At 51.1% G+C, this 23,271-nt stretch overlaps 2 protein-coding genes across 8 annotated transcripts in view; one reads left to right on the top strand and one right to left on the bottom strand.

Annotated features, from left to right (window-relative positions):
• MBP (myelin basic protein) overlaps positions 1-23,271 on the bottom strand; it is a 104,295-nt gene that overhangs the window by 64,486 nt on the left and 16,538 nt on the right. The window lies entirely within an intron of this gene.
• LOC143661932 (uncharacterized) overlaps positions 7,530-23,271 on the top strand; it is a 30,140-nt gene continuing 14,398 nt past the window's right edge. For 2 of the 4 annotated variants that reach the window (XR_013165008.1, XR_013165006.1), the window contains exons 1-4: positions 7,530-7,655; positions 7,782-7,922; positions 8,566-8,701; positions 13,888-14,066. Coding sequence is in view for 1 of the 4 variants with exons in the window: in XM_077135196.1 (XP_076991311.1) it covers positions 7,901-7,922; positions 8,566-8,701; positions 13,888-14,066; positions 18,018-18,046 (366 nt within the window). In the remaining 3 variants the exon portion in view is untranslated. Of the gene's footprint in view, positions 7,656-7,781; positions 7,923-8,565; positions 8,702-13,887; positions 14,067-18,017; positions 18,183-23,271 lie in introns of those variants that run through there. The other 2 variants (XM_077135196.1, XR_013165007.1) reach the window with 2 other exon arrangements.

Here is a 23,271-nt window from a genome sequence, read left to right as displayed (position 1 = left end):
AAAGAGGTTCTTTGGGGGTGACTCTCAGGCCTAATTTTAAGTAGGCTTAGTCTATTTGCAGGAATAAGATCGAGGGCTCAGCTTATTGAATTGGTTGTCTCCACAGCTTGTGAAAATTTCAGGAATTCTCCAAATGGGGAAGCTGAATATTTCCTCCTTTCTCTCCAGTCCCCCAAGGAGACTTTCCAAATACTTTTTTGTTCTCTGCCAAAATTACTCTGGGATTTATTGGAGCATCACACTAACCTGGACAAACCAATAAGATCTCACACCCTATTCAAGATTCCATGTACTAATGGTGTTCAACTAAACTGACCATACAAGTTAAATTAGGAAATGCACTACCCAAAATATAAATTTTGCATCAGATAAACATCTCTCCCTTTGGTCTCACACAGAAGTTGAAGTTTTAAAATATGGATGATGTCAGGTGGGCAACGGTGACTCAGTGGCAAAGTTCTTGCCACGCCAAAGACACGGGTTCAATTCCCAGAGCCTAAAAAAAAGGATGGTGTCACCCTTTACGTTGTGCTCTGATTTACCTTAGTCCCATCCAGACGACCTCATTCACATCTCTAGTCGACGTCTGACCCCTTTCCCAACTCTGTAAACAGTTTGTGCAAGGGGTAAGCAGACTTCCACAGTTTCTGAGCCCTAACTCTGCGTCTCGGGCGTCACGCAAATACCCGAAGTTCCTGAGAGCGACCAGGTTACAAACTATCACTCAGGATCGCAGAAAAAAATTTGGTTTATAAAGCAAATAACCTTGAATGGAGGTTAATATGGTGGCTACGAGTTCCCTCCCTGCACCTGCCGAGCGGGCTGGGGTGTTGGCCTGTGGTGAGCTGTTGTGTTGTCACACACCAGCCCAGTGTACAGCCACAACGTCCCCTGGGGTCCGGCCCCGACAGGCCCCCCGTGGCCCCCTGCTCCATCTCCTTCCTTCTTCTCCCCTGTCCCCACACAAGTCTCTGATTGTCAAACATCCCTCGCTCACACCGTGGGCCAGGATGGTGAGGGGAAAGAAAACACTGGCCTGGGAAATTAAATCATTTCTGCCCAAATAAAAAGCTTTATTTGGGGGCTTGACATTGTTGCTATTCCACAATTATAAAAAATATCTTAAAAAAAAATAAGAAAAATATCTTCATGAATAACATTTCCAGTAAGCAAAATGTCTAAAAAAAATAAGAAAAATTGAGATACGTGTCAAAAGCAATGTAATCTTATGATAAAAAGAGCTGCCTGTGTTTAGTGCACAGATATACAAAAGAGGGTCCATCCTGAACGCCTGGGGACCCCAGGGTCGTTTCACAAAAGGGGGGCCCCGTGCCATTGTCCAAATGTGACCTGCCCCCCAGGCTGGGCCTTGACCGCAGGCGCCCACCCTTCCCACGCGACCGGGCGCCAGTGTGGGGCGTGCACCGCCGCCCCCCACCCGCCGCCCCCCACCCGCCGTAGTGCGAGCCCAGCTGTGCCAGCGCCCCGACCTCAGCCTCAGCCCTCAGGGAGGCACAGCCGCACCAGACGGCGTCCTCCTGGAGCTTCCGTCATCGCAAGTGCAGGCTTTGGAACATCTCTAAATATAGACAAGATTCGCAGTTCAACAACATTGGCAGAATATTCGCTATAAATTAGGCAATTAATCCCATGTTCTCTCTGCACACTTTTTTTTGGTATGCCGTACGGTGGGGTCACATTTCATTATTTTTCATGTGAATATCCCATTATTGCAGTACCATTTGCTGAATTTCTATTTGTTTGTTTTGCTTGTTTGTTTTGGGGGAAGGGCATGGACTGGGAGTCGAACCTGGGTCTCCTGCATGGCAGGAGAGAATTCTCCTTGCACACTTTTTCAACTCAGTTTTCGCTCACGGGTAGTGAGAATGTCTCTTCTAGCCAACATGTCCCCCGCTTCGCGGGCGCAGCGCCCCGAGCCTCTGCTCTCTGTCCACACAGAAGGTGAAGTGAAGTGAGTGTCCTGCCCGCCCCCCACGACTGTGGCCGGGTCCCCCGTGGTCCTTACCTCCCGGACGCACCTTGCAGTCCACCTGACCTGGCCAGAGCCACGGCCAGGAACACGCCGGTCCTCGAGCTTGAAGGACACACAAAGTTCCTTCTAAAGAAGACCGGACACTTCTCGCGCTTCTTAAAGAAATGACAAGATTTGAATGCTGCTTCCAACCGAGGGCCAGGCACTTTGGACACCCTTTCCAGGCCACGGTCCCCCCACGGCTCCCACCAGGAGGCAGGAAACAGCGGGGCGCCCACCCGGTGGGGCAGGGCCCTGCTGCGGCCCTCAGGGAGACCAAGACGCCTCCTCAGGCCGAGCCACAGGCTCCCAGACTGGGGTGGAGCCAGCCCCAGCGGGCAGGGGTGCCACGCTTCCTGCCATTCACGGGGTACGCGGCACCACATGCCACAAGGGCCAGCAGTCCAGGGGACCCCAAGAATCAAGGACACCTTCCTCTGTCACGGCCCGCAGGCCTGGATCCGAATCTCAGCGCTCCCGTTTTAGTGGGGTGACCTCAGACCCCCAGTGTTCTCATCGTAGGGGTCAGGGGTTATGACGATGCTCCTTGTGGGGGCTGCTGCGGCCACTAATGGGTGCGAAGCAGCCAGCAGGGGCCTGGGCGGACTTCACGCCGAGTGCCCTGGCCCCTCACCCCCTCTTCGCCTCCAGAAGTCTCCGGCAGGACATGGTGGCAAGGCCAGAGCTGGGGGGAAGCGAGCCGGGCGGGCGGCCACGGTCTCCCCACACGCTGCTCTCTGGGGGCGCCACGGGCGCGGGAAGAAAACGCGGCGGGCACATGCCTACAGCCTGCCTTGCCTTTTAAAGGGCTGACGTGGCAATTCAGGAGAGTACATTTGTGATCGCAATAGAAAATTCCAGAAAGTAACAAAAAAAGCCATGGGAGAGGGAGACAATGTGGTTAGGTTTTTAAACAGTTGTAAAGTTGATTCCCAAAGTTCTAATTCAAACTAGACGATACATATCACCATAGGGAAGAGGTTGGAACACGTTAAAGAGAGGCAGCACTTTTTATGATACCCCACAGCCTGCTTCTTTCTTGAAAGAAAAAGCAACAACTGATTTTTCTTTGAGAAGTTTGCATTACCTTAAAAAAAGAGCGCACATTTCCTGCAATGTCGTGAAACTGGAGTTGGGGGCCACTGGTTTGGACGCAGGCAGAAGACAGATGTGCTGCCAGCCCCACAGTTCCATTTCCACTTCCCCATTTGTTCCCACCCTTCATGGCACCAAATGCTGCGCCAGCACCTGAGGGCGCAGGGCTGAGGAAGGTAGCAACCTCCTTGGAAGCCTGAAACCAACGCGGTGCTTCAGAAATAGAACCAGAGGAAGAGCCACCGGCACGTGCTCACTTACACAACCAGGTGTGGTGCAGCCACGCCAGCCTCGCTGCGGGCGTGTGCATGATGTAGGAAGCACAGCAAGTTCATGTTTTCTGAGACACTACAGAGCAACAATTACACGGTGATTCACTGTCCTTATAATTCCCAGGATGGTTAGCAAGTTGCGTTGCAGCTGCCAGCCCCGCCTCCTCCTGGCAACGTGCTCCCTCTGAATCTCACACACGCCTGACGCTACCTTACAAAGGACAGCAGCCAGCGGAACTTCCCTATTGCTTCTCAGGTGGCACCTCAGCACCCACTTTTGGCCTCGCTGCCAAGCAGAGTGTACGCTGCCAGGGGTTCGGTGCCCCCTGCGTAAGGCCCCAGCTGCCCCCGTCCCGGCCCCCTGCCTCGGGATCCCCATTCACCTGGTGTTTTCAGGGAGGCTGAGCCTTAGACTATTTGGGAGGGGGTCCTACTAAAAGGGAGAGGTCTGCTTTTTCCATTACCTTCCCCACCTTCAATAAAATGACAGATTTGATCCACACAGGCATTGCTGGAAATACTTCGGGGCATCAGGACCAGGGACACAGGTTGTAGCAAAGTGGTTATTTGCGCGAAGCTCAGAGTGCAGGCTCTGACGCGGGCGCCTAGGTGGGAACCCCAGTCCCCCCACCTGCTAGCCGGGTGCTTTTGGGAAATAATTTAAGCTCCTGTAGCTCTATTTCCTCACCTATGACATGAACAGCACACTCATAGCTCCAAGGGTCACTCGAAGGGTGAAAAGACTACTCAATCAAGTAAAGCTACTTCTTTGCAGAAATATGATTGAAAACAGAGATCAACTGCATATTAGCTTTGCAATTGTTATTTGGATAAGCCCCAATTTCTTTTCAGAATCATCAAACCAACCCTGGTCAGAGAACCCTTGAGCTGCAGCAGAAAGGGTGGGCATTACAGTCCGAGAGAACCTGTTCCACTCCCAGTGTGTCCATTTATTCAAAGTGAGGCCTCCCTGTGCCTCAGTTTCCTCACGGGATGAGCCCCTGGCAGAGAGCTGCTGCGAGGACTGCAGGAAATGTAGCAGGGCCCAACCCGCTGCCACTGCTCAGATGTGGGTTTTTATTTTTCTGATTAGTCCAGACCAGAGATTTCTAGAATCACTAATGAAACTTTAGTCAATACCGAATAGCTCCCCATGCTTTCCAGACTGCAGAATCTGGCAGATTTTGGGAAACTGCAACCCTCTAATCCCAGAAAATCAAAGATATGAGGCAGAGGGAAACTTTATATTTTCTTGATATGTGCTCTTTGAACTATTTTTCTATAATAAATATTTTCATATATATTTATACACTATGAAATAATTTTTATAATATTTTTATATATTATAAAAATAATTTTTATAATAAGCATTTTTATATGTATTTTTTTAAAGTCCAGTTCATAACCTAGAAATGCCAGCATTGTGGACGTTTGTAACCAGGCTGCGTGGGGCGCCGCGGCTGCGTGGGGCGGTTATCCTGCCACCGCTTCCTGGGGGGCCACAGAGGGAGTGAAACTCCCGAGCCTGCGCGAAAGGACGGTTTCTCATTCATCACGGAGCCCAGATGTCACCCCCTGGCCTTGGTCCCCCAACCCCAGTTCCTCTGAGGCGATGGAGGGGCCCCGGTGGGTGTCCGCGCAGGCACTCGCAGGCCCCAGGAGGGAGACCTTGGCTTAGGGACCCCGAGTCTCGGGCCAGCCGCCCGCCGAGAACCCCGTTCTCCGCAGAGGAAGACGCCTCCTCCCTCCTCCCAGGAGGCCCCCCATGCCAGCGCCCTGAGCAAGCTGGCCCCGAACCAAGGGCCCTGCTCACAAGCACCCCGAGACACCTGGTTAGACCCCAGGTGGCTGCGTAAAGCCCACCTGCCACCGCGCCGCGCCCAGCTCTGCCCGCTCAACTCCTGCCCGTCTAGCCTCGATCCCGACGCCACGTTCTTTATTTCGAGCTAAAAGGTCACACACTGTTGCTTTATGAGCTCGAGGGAACCAAGCGAGGTAGGCTATGGCAAGGTTGTCACGCGAGGGCGTGGGGTCAGGGCGTGGGGGCAGGTGCTCATGGAGCTACCTCTTCTGGGAAAGCATGGCTGGGTGTAAGGGGAGCGGCGGCGTTGCTCTTAGGGTAAATCTGCTCTCTCGCTCGCTCTCTCTCTATTTTTAAAGAAGCAAATATTCTTCCGACACTCAGAATGAATTCAGGCCCCGTATGGGCCAGCTGGGTATATGTTTAATTTAAACTCCTGTAGCACTGCTCTTCAGTGAAATCACAAAAGTTTCACGTTGCCACCAAAACGGGGGAGGAAATTTTTCAGGTGCCCTGCAGGACCCCAGCCGGGATGGGGAGGACTCCTGAGAGATTGGTGCAGTCGGTCCAACCTACAGGTGCGCTATATGGATGGAGAAATCCTACTCTCCTTTCTGTTATTTCAATCTGCTGATAAACTATGCTTGAAACCAAGCATTATTGAAGAATCAGCAGAGGGAAAAAGTCAGGTGCATGTGTGCACGTGCGTGTTATAAATAAAAATAGTTTCTATAGCTTTGCCCTTCTTGAGTAATAAGATGAGGAGCATTCTAGGCTTGTTTCTTTAAAAAAGAGATCAGCCTTGCATTTACTCTGGACTAGGCTTGGATGAGCAACTGAAGCTACAGGCAAAATACTGAAAGCTTCCAGGATCCCAGTGCAGACTCTGGGGGAAAGTGAAAGCCAGTTGTGGACCAGTGAGCTACTCTCCTCCCTCTCCAGCCGTGTCAGACCTGGCTGGGGTATTAACTCGAAAGGGCAGCTCTCGAACTGTCTGCCCTGGCGTCTTGCCTCAGCCCTGTTGACATTCTCTGCTGGGGGTTTCCCTGGCCTCTGCCCACTCAACATAATCATGTTTTCCACCCATCCCCAAGGCATGACAATTGAAACTATCTCCAGATATCACTGAACGTCACCTGGGGACCGAGAAACACTTTTCTCCATCTTAGAGAGAAAAACTGAAAACCACAAATTCGTTTCCTGGTCTACTTGATAGTTATCGGTTTTTAAAAAGACACTTTAAAAGTCATCAAAACTCTACTTTTAAAAGAACAATTTCAGAGTAGGAATCCCAAGACAAAGGCTGGAGAGCGACTGAAGTAAGAATTCAATATATTGTCGTTACTGAAACAAGTACCAGTAAGAACTCAATACACTGTAGTTACTAAAACAAGTACCAGCCAGACCAGGGTTTCTTGGGTGTGATGCCCAAAGCATAAGGAATGAAAGAAAACCCGGGTAAACTGGACTTCATCACAATTTAAACTTTTGTGCTCCAAGTGAAGTCATCAAGTACATGAAAGGACAGCTGGTGGAATGGGAGAAAATATTTCAAATCATACACCTGATAAGGACCTAGTATCCAGAATATATACAGAATTCCTACAACTCAACAAAAGACAAGTAACCCAATTAAAAAGTGGGCAAAGTGTCTGACTCGGTATTTCTCCAAGGAACATACACACAAAGGCCAGTAGCCCGTGGAAGACCCCCGTACCCTCAACCACCAGGGAAATGCAAATCAAGACCACGAGGCGACACCCCTTCGCGCCCACGAGCATGGCTGACATCAAGAAATGGAAAATATGTGTAGGTGAGGATGTGGGGAAACTGGAACCTTCAAAGCAGCAATGCACTGTGGAAAAGCCTGGTGGCTCCTCAAAAGGTTAACACGGGATTACCCCATGACCTAGCAATTCCATTCTTAGGTATTTTCAGAGAGAACTGAAAGTATAATATGTTCACATAAAAGCTTGGACCTGAGTGCTCACAGCAACACTGTTCACAACAGCTGAAGTGGGGAAGCAAGTCAAATGTCCAACAGACGGACGGACGGCGCAGAGCAACCCAACAGGCGTTACGTGGCCACGGAAAGGAGCCAAGCACTGGTTCCCACTGCGCTCGGATGAGCCAGGGCGACGCTATTCCACATGAAAGAAGCCAGACCCCAGAGACTACAGCTTGTATGCTTCCGTTGATAGGGGGTGTCCCTAGCAGACAAGGCTAGAGGGACAGAAAGTAGATCAGTGGTTACCAGGGACTGTGGATGGGGTGGGGGATGGGTAGTGATTGCTAAGGAGGTGGGGGATGGGTAGTGTTAAGGGTTAGGGTTCTTTCGAGGGTGACGTCATAAACTTGAATCCTGCTGTATTCACTACTACAAACCCTTGAAGTATAACCTAAAGATGGGTAAATGCTGCGGCTCGTGAGTGATGGTCCGATGACGGCCTCTTAGGTGGGTCCTCCAGACTCTGCCAGGGTCTTGCTCACTGCCTGGGGTCCAAGTGACAGGCACTGGCTCTGGAAATGCGATGAATTAAAAGTTGAGAAGACCTTGACTATTCTAATTACTTCTAAACAGGTGGCTTCCACGTCTTACCACAGTGATGCACTTGACTGTGTCTGTGGATAAAGGACACCCCGATTCAAAGTGGATAAAGAACATCCCGATTCAACACAGAGGGCGCCCAGAAGAGAAGCATGACTGTGCCTCTCACAGAGGGTAGGCTTCAAATCCAGGACTCCTTGTCCGGACCCATCTGCCTTGACGGTATAAGAGTAGAGTGTGCTGAGAACACACGCATAAGACAACACAGGGCTGTGAAATCACACACTGTGACAAATGAAGGCCTAAGTTCACGTGAACGCACATGTGAACTGCACACACAGCCAAAGTGGGAGGAGCCCGAGGGTCCATCGACCGATGGATGAAGCAACAAAGGGGATAAATTGTATGGTGTGATCACAAATCAATGAAGCTGTTAAAAAAAAAAAAGGAAAAAAAAACTATTTAAATGTTCAGTCCTCAGGTAGCTAAAAAGGAGATATTACAGCTTTACCAAAGGGAGTTGGGACTTCCTGTTTGAGACAGCATGTGAGGTTTCCTAAGGAAAATGTTATCTTAGATGGGGAAATGGCCCTTTAACCACTTTGTTTTAAAGCCACACTCCTTGCAAGATTACCCTATAGTGTCATTAAGATTGCAGAGTTGTTGCAATTAATAATTAATACAGAGACCTGGAGTCAGGATTTTATTTAATCACTGACATTTAGAAGTCATACCAAAGTAAATATTCACGTGTGCCATAGCACAACTGTTTATCAAGGCCTGTTTTGTAGCCTGACATACTGATTTCTATTTTAAGAATGCAAATATCCTGCCATTTATTCCTGGAAGCGACTGATGTATCTGCTGGTTATGCTGAATGAGAAGGAGCCTCACCTAAGGAAGGATGAGAGAAGCGGAGGGAGCAAAACAGGAAAGAGGATGGAGAAAGAAGAGTGAGTAGATGGAGAGGGGAGAGGGGAAAGGGAGGGAGGGAGAAATTCATTCTGTGCAATATAGCTCTTTTACTGAAAGTGAATTTCAAGTTCGTTTAAAATGTAGTTATAGCAATTCATGCAAGAACACTCATTTGGTTCAAAAGAATAGTCTACATTGCTGGAAACAAAATAAAGCAATGGAAATCTCTGATCTTAATGTGAAGGTGAATACATTTCCTTTAGTTTATATAATAAATAACCATCCCACTTCATTTCCTTGAATATATCCCCCTGTTTGCACATTATTTAATTGCTCCGTGTAATACAGACATGGCTAGAAGGTCAAATCTATCTCTGCTTTAAAGAGGCAAACACGTTACCCCACAAGCGTGTAAACCATTTGCTGAACGCACAGCCAGCTCTTGCCCTGGCCGGGTGATCTGAGGCTCCTGCTGACACGCACTCAATGCCAAATGTCACAGTCATTTATTTTTTTATTTTTTTTTGTTTTTTGTTTTTTTATTAATTAAAAAAATTAACTAACAAAACATTTAAAAACCATTCCATTCTACATATACAATCAGTAATTCTTAATATCATCACATAGTTGCATATTCATCATTTCTTAGTACATTTGCATCGATTTAGAAAAAAGAAAAAGACAACAGAAAAAGAAATAAAACGATAATAGAGAGAAAAAAAAACTATACCTCACATACAGCTTCATTCAATGTTTTAACATAATTACATTATAATTAGGTAGCATTATGCTGTCCATTTCTGAGTTTTTGTATCCAGTCCTGTTGCACAGTCTGTATCCCTTCAGCTCCAATTAGCCATTATCTTACCCTATTTCTATCTCCTGATGGTCTCTGTTACCAATGACATATTCCAAGTTTATTCACTAATGTCGGTTCATATCAACAGCCATTTATTTTACTATTATTAATCTGACTTCTTTCCATAGTCAGGTCTTTGGAAACAACAAAGATAAACTCTTAGGTAAAAAGTAGGTTTTAATGTGAGGGTCACTGCAACAAGATGAAGGAGTAAAGGAAAAGAGCGAGGGGCAAGAGCTGTGCCAGTGTCCTGCTGCTGGGGCCAGGGCATGGGGGCTGACACTGCTGGGTGGCCTGTGGAGGGCTCTGCAGACAGGTCAGCACCTACGGTCAGGGGGCTCTAAGAGACTCCCCTTCCCAGCAGGGTGGGCCTCCTCAGCGCTGTGCTTTCCAGGAGAAGCAGCAATCCCGCCCCCAGGTGACCTGCCCATCCTTCTATGGATTTCAGGTCAAGACTCAGGAATTTCCATCCTGTCACCACCCCCTAGACACTCGTATTCAGACCCACCAGGCCACGGCTGCATGGCTCCATTCCTAAGACCTGCGTTCTGTTCTCCGTTGGTTTCGTTTCTCTGGAGAACCCTGACTCATAAGCTTGCCCCAGAGGAATCAACCCCAGCAGTGAACTGTGGTCACCAGCCGCCTCTGGGGAGCTGCCTGCACAGGTGAGCTCTGCCCACCACCAGGTGGGCACAACTGCTCGCCCTGTGCTCAAAGCCCAGACACCAGGTCATGTGGCTTCTGCCCCCTCAACTCAGGAAGAAGCCACCTGAACTTCGGTAAGAAACCAATTGACTCTCAGGAATTCCATCCACGCAAGTCCTGATAGGTGCTGGTCACTGAATCGATCAGGGCCCGTTCCTCACTTCAGCAACAAGCTGAACATGTTGTGTCAGTGTGATAAAGCTGCTGGAATGCAATATACCAGAAGTGGAATGGCTTTGAAAAAGGGGATTTATTAAGTTGCAAGTTTACAGTTTTAAGGCTATAAAAATATCCAACCTAAGGCATCCAGGGAAAGATACCCTGGCTCAAGAAGGCCAATGACATTCGGGGTTCCTTTCTCAGCTGGAAAGGCATATGGTGACTGCTGCTAGCTTTCTCTCCAGGCCTCTTCAGCGGCTTTCCTAGGAGCATTTTCTTTCTCCATCTCCAAAGGTCTCTGAGCTGTGTGGACTCAGTTGGCACTGAAGCTTTTTCCAAAATGTTTCCCTCTAAAAGGACTCCACTAGGCAATCCCACCTTGAATGGGGGGAGACACAGCTCTATGGAAACCAACTAATCAAAAGTTGCCACCCTCAATTGGGTAGATCACATCTCCATGGAAACAATCAAAAAGCTCCCATCCAGCAATACTGAATGAGGATTAAACAACACAGCTCTTCTGGGGTCTATCACAGTTTCAAACCAGCACAATGATGTTCTCTGTAAATGCACCTTCAGAAGAGATTTTGTTTTTCTGGTCACAGAACTTCTCTTGTTTCAAAGTTGATAAGATCAAGTCAGAATATGGTTATGAGAGGACTCAAATTATAAAAATATTTTTAAAAACTTATGTTGTAGTCAACTCATTCTAACAGGTCATGGGATAGCTAAGTTGTCCAGGAAAAATACCAACCAAATGAGTTTCCCCATGTAATTTATGAAGTAATACATTTATGTTAACTCTAAGGCAATTATGATTTTAAAATGTCATACTCAATCTCCTAGTCTTTAGCGTGTAATTCACATTATGACATACTTAAGAATAACAGCATAAATATGAAGCTTGATTTTCTTTTAAACATTGAAGACTTGGCAAGGAAGGAGTGATATATAATGTTCCTGCATGGGGGAACGAAATATTTTGGATTCCAAAGTGAAAAGAATCTATGTACCAGGAATTGTACGACGAGGAAGAGTTACATGCTTCCGGCACATTTTCCAAATGCCATGTTATATTTCACCTTGAAGGGCACTGCAATAAAATCCTTTAAAAAGAGACTAAGAGCACAGGCCGCAGTGGCTCAGCAGGCAGAGTTCTCACCTCCCATGCCAGAGACCCAAGTTTAATTCCTGGTGCCTGCCCATGCAAAAAATAAGAAAAGAGGCTAAAATTGCCAAAACTATAGTATAGAATGGCAAAGTTTTTAGGTTCAATTTATTTTATTTTAAAAGCATAAAAATAAATAAACCATCCATCACTAGAGTTCTTTTATACATGCAATAAGAAAAAACCTGAGACACATGATTTTGGATGCAAATCGTTCCCAGATCACAGGCCATGGGAAATGAGGAAGTGGAAACGTTGCACAGAACCTGCCAGAGGGTTAAGAGAACTGCCCGACCGCAGACTTCACACTCATGAAGAATCCACAGAGCGATTTCCATTCAGTGTCCCCAGTATTCCCTGGGTACCCATTAGTCCAGCCTGGCCTAGAAAAGGATGAGCTGGGGGTGGGGGTGCAAAGGGCTGTTGCCCACACTGTGCTTGGGACGGTGTCCCCAGGCTGGCGGGTTCAACAGCACCTCCTAGAACCTTCCAGAGTCTTCCAGGCCCCTGTCCCGGACCTGAAGTGTGGACATAACGGCCCAGGCCGCTGTGCTCCTTCCTGAACCCTGCTGGGCTTAGGTTCTAGGCACACAAGATGATCTGACTTCTACAACAAGACCAAGTCATCAGGCTGGGGCAAACGTGCCCCAAGGGAAGAGTCAGGGACGGTGAGGAAGGGGCCAAGGCCAGCCCTGAGGGCGTGCGGAGGAGCAGGAGGGCTCCAGGAGGCGTGGGTGCCCACTGCCCGCTGCCCACAGACACCTGTGGTCCCGCACCTGCCATGGCTCTGACCTTCCCTGCCTGGTCGGGTGACAGGGGGAGCGCGGGCGCCACTCCGGCCACAGAGGGTCAACCGTGGCCTCAGCAGAGCCCCAGCTGCGCTGTGACCAGCACAGAGAGCACCAGGGGGTAAATTCCAGCGCCCCCCTTATGAGACCCCGTCTGACCAGCGGCCCGTGCTCTCACACTCCCCCTCGGAGGGACAATGGCCTGAGCCCCGCCCAGTGCAGAGCCAGTGCCCAGCATGCGTTTGTGGAGGGGCCGGGTGAGGCGGGCGAGGGCACGGCTCCGGGGTCTGGTGCCCACGTCCCCACGTGTGACACGGCCCCATGCCTGGGCGGGTTGGGTACAGTGGACACCTGCTGGCTACAGCTGGCGGCACTGGGCCTGGGGCAATGAAAGCGAGAGGTTTATAAAGCATTATTCCCCAGCTTGCATCCCAGCACAGGAGACACAACCAGTAGGAGAAACAAAAGGCCCAGGAAGTATGGGCCCTGGAGAATGGGAGAGAGGAGCTGGGGTAGGGTGGGGAGAGGGGTCGCAGGGGTGGGGCTCCGGGGCCCCCACGCCAGGAAAGTGTTGGCGGCTGGGGCAGGGGGCAGGTCCTCTGAAGTGGTTGGAAGAATATAGAGAGAGTGAGTCTGACCCGCCTCTGAGCCTTCCCTGGGCATTCTAAGCCCTAAACCTCCAGCCTCCCAATCTGGGCCCTTTCTCACCCAAGCGTGCGCCCCACATCCGGGGCCTCGACGTGGTGGGTTCTCCCCAAACTTTAGGGACACAGGAGTGCCTGGGGAGGGGCCCTGCAGGGTTCAGGAGCGGCCACCTCTGGGGGTGGGAGTCGGCGGGGGGTCTGGGTGGAGGGGGTCTGACTCGAAGGGCCCCTGTGTGGGCTGCAGGGCCCCCCCTGGCTCTGGGCTGCCTCCAGGCACCACTCAGGAATCATCCTGACTTTTTAATAAGGGTTGTTGGGGGGTTGGCTTTGTTTGCTAGTTACACTTTATGTGTTAGTAATCATACTTAGGTTCTGGAGACTTGTGGCCACCCCAGGTTTGCAGTTTATCAGATGAGAGCAAATGCCTACTTACATTAGAATAGACCTGGTGGTGTGCTTTCTACATAAAACATTGAACAGCAGCCTTTCTCTGAGTCCACTGCAAAAACGAAAGCATGATTGACTCACGGCATTTGGATCTAGTAGGTATAAATTTAGTACAATGTTTTATAATGTCAGTAAGAAATTCTGATGATACAGCCTTCATCAGAAATTTTCAACAGCAGATAATAAAGCTGATTTGCACTGGGTACAATACATTTCACCCAGCAAGCCAGACACGTGACTCCACCTCACGGGGGACTCCTGAGGGTTAGGCTGAGTCACAAATTCACAAAACCCGAGTAGGAACGGGGAGGGTCGCTCTAATGCCTCGGCTCATTCTCAGGTCAGAGGCAGATCAACTTAGAGTTTTGGGGAACTGTAATGGGAGGGCTTTTGATTATTCATGGATTTAGTGGTATTTGAAACGAGATAATTTCCCAGCTCTCTTTCTTTCCAGGAGCACTGCTGAGTCTTTTAGAGCTCTCAGCCAGTCCCCAGGCGGGCTTCTGAGTGTGAAGCCAGGAGCAGGCGGCAGGAGTGTGCGTCATTCGCCGGTGCGTTTTGGAATCCTGTGGCTGGCGTGCTTTCATGGGAGGACTTACACTAACGGGTGCCCGCCAGCCTCCTCCGAGTTGGGTGAGTGTGCAGAAGTGTGCAATGTGCCTTTCTGTTTGTTGTGGTTTGGAGCACACCAGTGCTGCCCTTTTAGTGCCTGGTATTAACGAGCATGTTTGTCATTTCAGAGAATTTTACTCAGTGCAATTTTAATTTTTACGTGAAATTGTATGACTTTGGGAAGGTCCCAACTTTTTCATTTATGAAATGGAGATAATACGTCTCAGGCTGGCTACGGGAAAACTAGGGCCTGAGAAATAAAATCTCATAGCTCCAACGGGAGGTACCCGTGCTAAGCCCCATGCCAACCCAACCAAAATCTAAGCAGGTTTCCATTCCCTGTAAGTGCCGAGCTTACCCAGAAAACAGAATTTAAATCAACCCATCGGCCATCTGCAACCTCCTGCTCCACACCAGCTAACCTCCTCTTTGCTCAGCAGCGCCCTGTCCCGATCACGTCAGGGGGTGTGTCCTGGTGAGACACATGTCCTCACAATCTCCTCCCTTGTTCTGTCCATAAAAGCCTGTTGCCCTCTTTGTTCATGAAATTCCTCTCTATCTCATGGAGATTGTAATCTCCTTAATTCAAGAGTGGCTTCAGCAAAACCAGATTTTGCTCAAGATTTTATTTTAACAGGTGGCAGACGCCAGGCATCCTGCAGAGAACCAAGCTGTACCAAGGGGTAGCTGCTCACAACTTGAGGCTATTCAAGCCTAAATTAATCAAAATTAAATGCAATTAAAAATGCAGTTGCTCCTCTGGCCTTGGGCATGTCACATGCCCACTGGCCACAGGTGTCTAGCGGCCGCCATCTTGGGCAGCACAGGCAGTGAAGGTTCCCCTCATCACAGCAAATCCTGCAGGTAGCGCTGCCGCCCAGCCTGGGCCGAGAGTCACTGCCCTGAATTTCACACCACCCGGGAGCCCCCAGCTGCCAGTGAAGGGCTGTGTGATGTTCTGCAATGGAAGCCAAGACGAGTGTCTTAAGTGTGTATGTGTGTGTGAGAGAGAGAGAGAGAGAGAGAGAGAGAGAGAGAAAGAGTGAGAAGGAGGAAGAGAGAATGAATGAATTCTCACACTGATGGAGGTAACAGTGAAACACCTGTCTGCATCCTGCAATCTAAGAACTTATTATATATCGTCTAGAAGTTTCCATGTGTTTCCGTATCAGACTAGGTTAGTACACGTCTCTAGACCGTTGCAGTGCCTGGCTGCTAAAGCAGAGACTATGCCATGGGCTGGCCGAACAACGGGAATTTGCTGGTGGTTTCAAAGCCAGGAGAAGTCCAAAGTCAAGGCGACGTCACGGCACCGCTTCTCCTGCAGACTGTGGCGTGCAGGCTGCGCATCCTCGGTCCCTGGCTTTTCTGTCGCGTGACCACACACTTGGTGCCTCTCCTAGGGCTTCTGCTTTCTCCAGGGTTCTGCTGACTTGCAGCGTCTGGCTGCCCCGTGGCTCCTCTCCCTGTGACCTTCCCTCTCAGACCTTCAGTGATAGGACGCAGGCCCGTCCTGAGTCAGCTGGGCTGCTCCTCACGGAAACAGCCTCATCCTCAGGTCCTACTTACCAGGGCTCCGCGCCTGCGCGGGTGGACTCAGATCAACAGCATGTTTTCTGGCCCCACAGCTCCAAGCCCCACACGTACAATGAAAAGTCAATCTGCTTCTTGCAATCTAAGAATTCACTCTTCATCCTCTAAGTGTTTCCAGGGATTTCACTATCAGACTAAGCTGCCAAGTGTCTCTGGGGAAATGCCTTCTACGTTTCAGCCCCCAAGGTTTTACGCGTGTATTGTACGACAAGGAGAATTGCCTAAGTTATCAAAACAGCCACCACAGCAGCCTGTTCATGCGGCTTGCCAGGGTAGGCGGCAGTCCTAGGTTTGTGGCCAGGGCTGCACAGCGGCATCACTCGGTCACCCCAGCTTGGCTCGGGGGGTGGCGGGAGGGAATCTTCCCTCAGCAGCCCTGTGACATGGCCGGGAGACAGCAGCCGGCTTTAACAGGGTGACAGGAAAACACACACTGGGAGTGGCGTCCTGACAGGTCAGCGTTTCAGCCCCATGTCCGCCACTTTCCAGAAGGCGAGGCTGAGCCGCGCTGTGCCCCCCGCCCCCACGTGGGTCTCCCAGGGGTCAACACAGCCGCCGGCCCCGCCCCGGGCCAGGCAGCCCCATTGCGGGGAACTGGGTGTGCCCCACAGGGCCTCTGTGGGGTGCCCACCATTCACTCCCTCACTCACCCAACACCCAGCATGTGCTGTGCGCCACGCCTGTTTGGGCCCGAGGATAACATCCCTGAGCAAAACAGACAAAATCTTAGTTCTCACGGAACGTAATTGTGGGGCGGGAGGGGAGAGGTGACTGCACAGAGCTGCGGAAAGTGAATTATGGCTCAAAATAAAATTATTTCTCATTCCTGGGGACATCATGACAAAAACAGAGCTGACCGAAAAGTTAAGTAATATAACAAAATAATACATCTGGGGCACAATTTATGATGATGGGGCAGAATTTATGATTCCATAAGTGCGTGGGCAGTAGGAAATGGATCAGAGCTGCACAAAGCCACCGTGTCAGGGCTCCAAAGGCAGGAGTTTTAAAGGAAAAGTTCTTTCCCCCGTCAGAGCGAAAGGCTATTTGCGCGTTGCTGGAAAGAGCTGGTTGCATCAACACCTTGTGTGCATTTGCAAACTAAATGCCTCATTTCTCAGAATGTCATTTTAAAACCGTGTGGAGAGTCTCATCAAGAAAGAGCACGGCTTGATGCAGGGGACGCACACGACCCGCTGGGGACGCCGCGGGGACCTGCTTCTCCCAGCGAGCGTGTGCCCGATGCACGGTTTAAATAACTAATCATTTTATTGGAAACACCAAGCAGACTAATAAGTCACTCCCAACTGTGAGCTCGCCAACATGGAGTTAGGTTTTGCAAGGTCTCAGGTGGTGCTTTCTTTTCAGTGTGGAATCTTTTTCCTTAAGCTGGTCAGATAGGAACTCCCAGGCCCCCCGCCCTCCTTGGGGCCCTGGGTGTCCCCACCCTCACCCGCTCTGGGTTGTGACCACCTGTTTTCTGCCTGGGCCCTCTGCTAGCTGCTCAGCTCCAAAAACAACAAACAAAACAAAAATAAATGAGAGAAAGACATATTTCTCTACCAAAGCATGGCCTGAAAGCCCTTTTCTGCAGCCGTGCTGTCTCAGGAGCCGCTGCAGTGGGGTCCCCAGGGGCTCGTGGCTGGTGGCCAAGGTCCCGAGCAGGGGGCTCAGCCTGGGCAGGTGTCACTGTCCACAGGTCCACCAACTTTTCTTAAAGACTGCAGCAACCACTCAGCATTCTCAAAAACGTCCACCTGCCGATGGGGCTTTGAGGCGCTCCCAGGCATTCCCAGATCAAGAAAATGAATTGCTTTTCCCCTGGCCATCATTTGGAGAACTGTGTTTTGATTAGAAGGAGAGTTCTAAAGGTCTAAAGCAGGCCCAGTGGGGGTCAAAGTAGTGGAAACTCTGAACCTGCAGCCTTGAGCAATGTTGAATGGGAGAGATTTGTAGAAAGGGATGCTACAGTGGAGGCCCAAAGCTAAATCTGCTTTTCACAGGATTCAAACATTCGCACACGGTAGCCCCAATGCTCAGGCAGCAGGAGAGGAGCCCTTTGCACAGTTCCCCGAGCTCGGTGGTGCTGTGCTGGCCTGCCGGCTCCCTCTGGGCAGCTGCTCAGGCCTGGCCAGGCCATTCGCCCTCTCGCTGTCCACCTGCCCTCCACCCTTGCTGCTGCAGTGCATGCGGCTGCAGAATTGTTGGTCTCTCCAGGTGGACGGTGAGCCACTTCGAGGGCAGCGACTGGGCCTCCCTTTAAAGCGATAATGGGAAGAGGCCACAGCACGTGGTGCTTGCCGTGTGCAGACCCTGCGCTGAGGGCAGAAGCCACGGCACCTTGCCAGGCTCTCACGATATGTACCACCCCCATTGCAGACGGAGGAACTGAAGCACCGAGACGTTGAGCAGCTTGCCCGAGTTGAACGAAATGAGAGGAAAAGCCAGAACGTTTGTTTCCAGAGGCTAGTGCAGATCCTGCACAGAGCAGGAAGTCAGTGAAAACAAAAAGTGCAATAAGTATACAGATGGATGAATATAAGAATGAGCAAACTGACACTGGTGACATTTCTTTGAGTCCCAAACAACTGACTTCCACCTAAATGTTGAGGGAATTCACCACTCACGAATTAGCCGCAGCCTGGGCTCTGTCAGAGCAGGTTCAGGCGACGCTGCTGGGTCGGCACCGTGGCGCACGCAGGTTGAGCCTTGGCAGAAATCCTTGGGCTGCGCCTTTAAATCGCTTTCACGACTTCGGAGCTGGTGACAGGGGGAGCAGAGTAAGCTGCTGGGCTGCGGCGCTCCAGTAAAGGTCCCTCTCAATGGCACAAAACAGACCTTTCAATTTAGGCAGAGCTAAACGTCCAGTCCTTTCCTGCTTCCTTCTTTGTGCTCCACTTCTGTCCCCTGCCGGCCTCACTCTGCTTCTTTTTGTGCAACCGAAGCACTTGCTGCTGGCTGAGGCCACCAAGCCTCCTCCACCTCCCGGCCACCGCCCACCCCGCTCACGCCATCCTGGGCCATGCCGTGGGCGGAAACCCACAAGCTTCTCTGGACGAACGAGCCTGCTAAGCTCAAGTCTCTCCTTTCCTCAGCGCTTCTCGGGCACTGTGAGCTGCGTTGAGGGAACACACTGGTCCCTCAGGACGCTGCATCGGGGACCTGACCCGGCTCCAGAAGGAGATGCGCTTTGGTGCAGGCCTGACCGAGACAGACACCAAGGCCGGCCCGGTCACCGGGCATTGCAAGGCGCTCGGACAATCACGCTGTCGGTTAGAATGCACCCAGGACCGAAGACTTAGTTTAAAGAAAAAAAAAAAAGAGAGAATTATAACGTATTTGATCGATCATTTTACATTGATTATATGCTGACATGATCATTTTGGGGGTACACTAGGTCAAACAAAATATATTTTAAAAATTAATTCTGCCTGTTTCCTCTGACCTTTCCCCAGCGCGCCAGCTGGAGGCCTGGCCGTCTCCATGCCCTGCAGGACTCGGCACGCAGGGGCAGGGCTGGCCTCGCGGCACAGACGCCCGCTTCTCTCAGCTGCGGCCCCAGCGCGCCGGCGCCCGGCCTGAGACTCAGTCGTGGGTGGGACAAAAATGACCGTCGGAAGGTTCACGGGCAGGGAGACGCGCCCGGCGAGGAGGTGCGGCCCGGGGTGCAGGCTCTGGCAGGCAGCTGCGCTGAGGGGTCCAGGGCGTGGGCTGGGGCGTGGAAAGTTCTGGAACCAGGCGGCACCCCCTTGGGGACGAGCCCGTGGGGGGCGGGGCGGTGCCGGGCCGAGGCCCTGGCGGTGCCCCGAGGGGACGGGCTCGCAGCGGCACCGGCTGCCGTGGCAGGGCCTGGTGGTAGGAGGCGGAGCTGCTCAGGTCAGGAATCCCCAAACTGAGACTGGTCTGGCCGCTGTGGGAGGGGGAGAGGCCGGACGGCAGGCCCAGGCCCTGGTCTGGAGCCCGTTCCTCTGGCTGGATGTCTCCTGGCTGCGGCGTGGACACTGCCGGGGCCGACGCCTGGCTCGGGGCTTTCTCTCTCCAGCCTCTGGAAGCGCCCGGTGCTGGCAGCGCAGCCCGGACTGCGTGGACACACCGCTGTCTCCGGACGCCAGCTTCAGAGCTGCCTCCACACCCATGTGGCGTCTTTAAAGTCTCCTGAGTCCTTAGCTGGAGGCTTTGCGATCCCCAGAAGGCAGCAAAGAGGCAAAGCCACAGGTGGAAAACGTGCCGCACCTGAGCAGTGCCCAGCGGGGACAAAGCCCGTGGGCAGGACCCCAAGGCCTGGCTGATTCCCCCAAGGAGCCAGGGGCTGGGAATCTTTCATCGACGCTGGTAAGAACCAACAAGAGGCTCTGGGAGTCTTTAGCCTCAGAACCAGCCGACAGGGTCCCCAGGGGCAGGGCCGAAGCACTGAGCCACCAGCTGCCCCCTGAAGCTTTGGGGAACAGGGGCCTCATGTCCACCTGGTAACACTTCCAGAAGCCAGTTCCTCATTCCCCCAGGCAGTTGGGAGCATCTCCTCCCGGGTTCAGCAGATATTGTGCCCAAACACAAGATGGGCAGATTGATAAAATGCCGATAAAGAGATAGAGCTACTTGGAAACCACATTCTGCCATGGCTCTAAAAAACTGTGGGATCAAAGGCAAAACCGGGATTTCCTCATTTCTGAGAATGAGAGTCACCGAAACTGCTCTTACCTGGCGAAATTTACTAGTTTATCTAGTAAATAAATCATGCATCAGGAATGCGAATTCCAACAGCTGCCCTGGTTGAACCCTTCTCCCTAATCCGCCGTCTCCCCCCCACTCCCCAATCGAGCCACAAGGCTGGGTTCTCCCCACATCGTCACAGGTGTGCCAGGGAGTGTGTCACCAGCACGGGGATAGCGGAGCAGGGGTCCTTTGTTCTAACACAAGAAATTCGAGTTTCTCCTCCTGTCACCCTCTGACATGCACTCAGAGGGGAGTCAGGGGCAGATCCAGGAGGCCCGCCAGGCTGCGGCGGCAGATCCAGGAGGCCCACGCAGCTGGCAGCACAGGCCCTCTGTAGCTCCTCTCTCTCGTGAGGCACTCATAACTCGAACCAGAGCAAAGCTTTCCGGGAACACTTTCTTCAGTGAAAAAAAAACAACAACCCTGGGATGGCTGCATGTGGAAATGTACAGAAGGTAAATGAGGGTGGGGAACCCACTGAATATTTTTCTATTCTGGTTCAAGTTTAGAAGGCCCTCCCCTTGGTGTCTTTAGAAACACCAAATGCTTTCTATTAAGATACAATGAGAAAAACACCAAGAACTCGTGGACTAGTGGATTATACACGCGCCCGAGGCCTGTCCTCAGTCCTGGCCAGGCATGGACCCCGTGAACTGCCCCTTGGGGCAGGGACTCTGCTCCACGTGGGGTTGGTCAGTCCCTCTTCCGGATTGCTCGGGTCCTTGATAAGAGAGGGAATCTGGACTCAGAGGAAGGGACAGACAGCGGCCGGCGGGAACCAGGAGGGGCAGGCGGTGCGCGAGGTGGCTGCGCTGGGGAGAAGGCAGGGCTCACAGCCTCCAAATCCGCGGCTTCCTAACGCAGGCTGTGCCTCCGTCATGCACAAACCCAGACACACGCTGTCGTGTAAAAACTTGCGAGAGGAACCATCTTTTTCTTTTAATTCCCAATTTTTTATTTGCTTTAAATCACAACAACCTTTGAAATTAGATTTCAGGAAACAAAAGCCTACGTGTAGGTTTTTCTCTAGCTCAAAAATCTTACTTTGATAGAATTTTACAAATTAAAAATACATTTCAGTGCGGCACACTATCAAACAACAGGAAAGAAACTAAACCACAGAAAGCCTTTTAAAACAGGAGTTGCAAATCAGTCATTTTAAGACTTGACTATCACACAATGTTTAACAACCGACTGTGCTCTGAGCAGAGCTGGTTTTTCCACTTTCACTTTTAATTGCAACTCTGTATCCTTCAGGGGCAGGTCCTAGGTCTATGTTCTCTGCACAAAGTAAACAGCGACTGCCCAAAGCCATTATTAGTTATGACCACAATGAGCTTATTAGCACTATAGTTTGAGTTATGTAAAATGATGACTCATTCTCCATTCAATATTTACTAGAACCGCATACATATTTATAAACTGGATCCTTCTTTCAGTGAGGAAGCGGGATTACAAATCAATAACCACGTTATAAAAATGCAATTTCCTTCTAGTTCACTTTGGACCTACCTGAGATCATTAAGCAGAAAGTGAAATAATGTGGTTCATAACTGTGAGATAAAGTCCGAGCACGGATGGCAGATAATCTCTCAGTTGTTCTGCATGGATGATTTGAAGCAAATCATAAAAAATTAACCACTTGGCTGCCATAAAAACTGAGTCCAAATCCAAACTGGAGAAGTATCTACTGCTGCAAAGTTCATTATGATTAAATAAAAACCGCAGGAGAGCGGGATGCAACGAGGCACGGGAAAAGGTCTAGAAGTCGTGATTTCCTTCAATGCGGTGGCCAGTTTTAAGCCCCCTTACCATCACGGCCTCTGACGAATGGAATTTGTCTGGAGAAGCGGCACACTTACTACTAAGTTGAGTTAAAGTTCTGAAGGAGTCGTATGATTTCCTTTTGCTCCTACAGACTAGGGTGGATTCCAAGGTTTGCCTTTGGTGTCAGCTCAGGGCCTGGAAATCTGATGTGCTCCTGAGACAGGTAAAGAGCAGGTGGCGCCGCCGGGGTGGACGCCGGCTGAGCAAGTCTCTCAGCAGGACACTGCCGGGGACCCTACTCAGCTGCAGGGGCTGGAACAAGGACAGTCACGCCCTGCTGCCAGGCGGGGCAGGCGGGGGCTGGTGCACCAAGGAGAGGCGGCACAGAAGACCCGTTCCGACCGGATGCGCAAATCCGGAGACTTTCCCATTTGTGCGTCTCCCGTCTGCCCACCTGCGTTTCCAAAACTTTGTACCTCGAGCTGAGGAGGGGCGTGGAGTGGGTGTGGAGACGGTGCGGGGGCTGACACCGGGGCTGGGGGGGTCCATCTGGGAGTCCAAGCAGGAGACCCTGCCATCCAGGGCAGTGTCCACGGGAGAGGGGGAGCTGGAATGCCGGCCCTCATCCCTGGGAGCCTCTCCATGTCCCCAGGCCGCCCTGGGTGCTGCCCACGACCAGGGAAGGCGGCTGAGGCTGCCCTGCTCTCCCACGGAGGAAGAGGCCGGGGCAGGCAGGGGTTCTACGGCAACGCCACAGGCCTTCCCCACTTCTGCCGGACGGCCGGGCTCAGGGAGCGGCAGGCGCTTAGAGCGGACACCCAGCTGCTCACGCAGGGGCCGCTGCGGTGAAACTAGGAGCTGGTTTTGGGATGGAACATCTGACCGTTTCACTGCTACTCCATAGGTTTAAATTTCCAGCCTCTCCACTGCAGCAGCTAATAAAACAGAGAACTTTGGGAATATTGCTATTTTTTAACAATAGGAAATGTTGAAGAAACAAACATTCCTTTGCCTAAGAACAAAGGAATTTTGTAATGTCTTTTCTGCAAGAACTTCCCAGACTTCTAGCATAAATCACAGAATATGGCAAGGAACAGGGCCTTTTCATCTTTGATTTTTTGTTCTCATTTCTTTCTTTTTTTTGAGGCAAAGT

The sequence above is a fragment of the Tamandua tetradactyla genome, chromosome 18 (genome assembly GCF_023851605.1).
Source record: "Tamandua tetradactyla isolate mTamTet1 chromosome 18, mTamTet1.pri, whole genome shotgun sequence".
NCBI lineage: Eukaryota > Metazoa > Chordata > Mammalia > Pilosa > Myrmecophagidae > Tamandua > Tamandua tetradactyla.
The sequence above is the reverse complement of the archived record's forward strand: the minus strand, read 5'-3'. Positions and strand labels throughout refer to the sequence as shown.